Source organism: Uloborus diversus, chromosome 9, assembly GCF_026930045.1.
Source record: "Uloborus diversus isolate 005 chromosome 9, Udiv.v.3.1, whole genome shotgun sequence".
NCBI classification, from domain to species: domain Eukaryota; kingdom Metazoa; phylum Arthropoda; class Arachnida; order Araneae; family Uloboridae; genus Uloborus; species Uloborus diversus.
Window position 1 is genome coordinate 37872329 of NC_072739.1, and position 3577 is coordinate 37875905.

General features: G+C 31.0%; 1 protein-coding gene across 1 annotated transcript; it reads left to right on the plus strand.

Moving 5' to 3' along the window:
• The first annotated feature begins 459 nt into the window (after positions 1-459).
• On the plus strand, positions 460-2051 carry LOC129229221 (translationally-controlled tumor protein homolog). The gene has a single exon (XM_054863484.1). It carries the CDS (start codon positions 543-545, stop codon positions 1062-1064), a length of 522 nt encoding a protein of 173 aa, XP_054719459.1. The 5' UTR covers positions 460-542; the 3' UTR covers positions 1065-2051.
• The last annotated feature ends 1526 nt before the right edge of the window (positions 2052-3577 follow it).

Below are 3577 nucleotides of genomic sequence, written 5' to 3' on the forward strand. Positions count from 1 at the left end.
CTCTATGTGTGTGAAGCTGATTCGCAGCTCTTAATAAGTTTTAAATAAAATAAATACATATGATATTGATAAACAGTTAAAACAATTTTTCTTGAAAGTTTTATATTTCGAATCTAGAAGTTAATTCTTTAGCAAATTATGCATGAAGTTTTAGATTTTGACGATTTTTTAAACTTTATAGACAAACTATTTTTGTGGACTAAGATTTAAAAATACTCAAAAATATGGAGACTTAACTTTTAAATTTGTTAACGGTCACACTATCGTATTTTGAGAGTGAAATTTTTGCAAAGTTATCTATAAGTAGGCTAGAACAAGCTTTATGTTTTTGTGTCTTCCTAAAACGATAAATGTAATGTATTTTGAAAATTAAGCAAAGCCACTTGCTGAATATTATCTTAAAATTGCTTTGAGATTTTGAGAATAAACCTAAAATGGCAACACTTTGCGTAAGCCCAAATTTCGGTGTGGCAGCGATCGTGCAATATTGCCGTTTGCCGGTATCGTGAATCGAAAATTTTAATTCATTTTGTGTATTCACCATGATTATTTTTAAGGATATCATTACAGGTGATGAAATGTTCACCGATTCTTCCAAATGCCGTTTAATTGACGACTGTTTGTACGAAGTGGAATGTTCTCATGTTCGAAGATGTCAAGGAGACGTTCAGCTGGATGGCGCAAATCCATCCCAAGAGGAAGGCGACGAAGGCATAGAAGAAGTAGTCGAATCTGGTTTAGATTTAGTGTTGAATCAACGACTAGTAGAGACTGGATTTTCTAAGAGTGATTATAAAACATATTTAAAATCATACACTAAGTCGCTTCAAGAAAAGTGGAAGGAAATCGGAAGAAGTGACAACGAAATCTCCGATGCTAAAGCTAAGTTAACGGAGGCTGTGAAAAAAGTTCTTCCCAAAATCGGAGATGTTCAATTTTTTATGGGTGAAAGCTCGAACCCCGATGGTCTCATCGCCCTTCTAGAATATCGCGAAGTTCCTGGGGGTGACGAAAAGCCTATAATGATTTTTTTCAAGCACGGATTACTCGAGGAAAAAGTATAATATAATAATATTACTAAGTTTCATTATGTATTTGTGTTCCTTTATTGACTGATTATGCTGCTAAATGGCTTAAGTTATACAAATATTATAAACCAAGCTGTCGTGAAATTTCTTAAATTCTTGGAAGAAAGATGAAATGCTCCCTAACTTGAAAGCCAAGCAGTTTCGATTTGGATACGATACGTGATTTTCTTTGAATTTAAGTACCAGTTTTAATCCTCTTGATTTAAATACATTATTTTTTGTGTGGGTTTAAGCACCATAGTTATTGAGTTGTGGACATATCCTTTTTGAACTTATTTAGCAGTTATTTTTGGAACTATTAATTCAGTAATATCCATTGCTAAAGTGCTATTTATTTCATCGACGGTTTGAGTTTTGATTTCCAAAGTGACTTCCAAAAATAACCCTTAAAGTACTCTTCATTTTATTTATTTCATTTGAACTTTCATTTGTTTGTATTTTAAAATTAAACTTGTGCCCTATTTTAAACTGCATTTCACTTTTTACTACTGTTTAATTTAAAAAATAAAAATACATTGCATATTTTAATTGATGAAGGTTTAAAGAAAATATCTGTTTGAACTGAACAAATTTTTATATTTTCATTTTGGATTAAAAAGTATTTTTATGCTGCTTCGTATCTTTTGATTGAAGTATCTTACAGCTTGTTTAGAGATTAATTTTTAAATTTGAGTTTCATTGAAGTTAAATATTCTGATCTTTTGTTTTCAAGTGCACATTTTATTTGCTGTCATTATATAATTTCCACTAATTTACCATTGCTTCAACTAAGGTTTTAAAGTCAAATATACAAGTTCTTTATTTTCACCCTATTTGATGTTTTCAAACGGAATATTTATGAGATTGGATGTTTTGAATTTGAAGGATTTTTAGTTTAGAAAATGTGTGGCAAGCTTGATCTTGTTAATGTATGTTTGGAAAAGATATTTTATAAGTTTTTTACTTCAATAAATATGTTTATATATTGAATTCTGCTTTTTTGTTTGATTGATGGATGTTGGAACTTCATTAAAAAAAAGAAGAAATTTACGAATAATTTGTATTGATTATATTTCTGTGATAGTATTAAGCTTTTTTATTCTCATGGAAAGTCAATAATTATTGATGCTGTAGTTGGGTGTACGGGAACGTTTCCCCCTAAATATTTGGCTTGTTATAGAAATCAACAGATTAAATATAAGTTGGAACAAACCAACCTTTTTAAAAAAAAAATACAAAGTCTGTTTTGGTATTTTTCCATGATACAGTAGAACTCCCATTATCCGAACTCTGAGTTACGGAATTGCTTTTGCTTTTGACATTTAAGAGAAAAATATCTCAACATTCTGTGATTTGCAAAATAATCATTATGTCGGTCTGCTCTCTCGGTAAAACTAGGTCATTTTTATGCTTTTAAATCTTTTCTTTCTCTCAACTAATCAATTCATACAGCATTAAGTTAAAATGGACAATTTTTCTGGAGAAAATCCAATCATTTAAATATTTGATTTTCTGGATGGTCCAGCTCGATTGATTCGGTTAGTTGGAGATCTGCTGTTAACTTTAGGCAATAATTTTTTATTTTATTTACTAATTTTTTATTTTATTAGCTATGTTCTTCAAGGTAACATAGTAACTACTTCTTTGGCAATAAGACCTTTGGTTTTGTTTCTTTATTGAAATTCAAACAAAGCGTGCCATCAAGCAAGAATAAAAGTTGATGAAAGGTTAAAATAAAGAAGACAAGCCATTGTACAACTTTTTAAAATTTTTATTAAAATAAGTACTAACTAAATGAACGCACTAAAAGCAGTGCTGACAAGTGACCATGTCAGCCTATTCTGAAACTAGGGAGGCCCGACTTTCAGCAACTCAAAGCCTGGCTTTGAGTTAGGAATTTCCTACAGCCTTCTGAAGCATTTCGGACCTGATGAAAACCTCAAGATAACGGAATAATCTAGTATTGAGAGTTGATTAGGTAATATTGATGATTTTTAAAAAATATATTAACCCTCTGACTGTCCTGGGTCATAAGTTAGATGTGTGAAGTTCTTCCGAATGGAAAATATTTTTTGAGTAATTTGCCATATAAATCAAGTGCCCTGCCTTCTATCACTGCCTAGCTATCGCCTTGGACTGTTAGACAACGAACATTTAGCATGAGAATAATAAGTTAAATGCTTCTGAAACACACTTAGTAGGGCGTGATAAGACGTTCAAAACTGTCAGAGAAGGAAAAAGGAAAATCAGAGAAAGTAGCAGCAAAGTTGAAGCTTATTTTATTTTTGCCAAGGTAGAAAGTAAACTAGTCGGCAAGCCAAGCGACTTATCTAATAATTGAAGAGTGTCGTCTATTTTTGTTTTCTTTTGGTATAATTCTGGAACCTAAACATCTGTGATATAAAAGGATGCATACCACCTTGTGGTGTTTTTTTTCTTTCAATTATAGTGCTCATAATAATTCTAAAGTGTATGTCATCATATTAGAGTAATATAAATTATTGAATGCA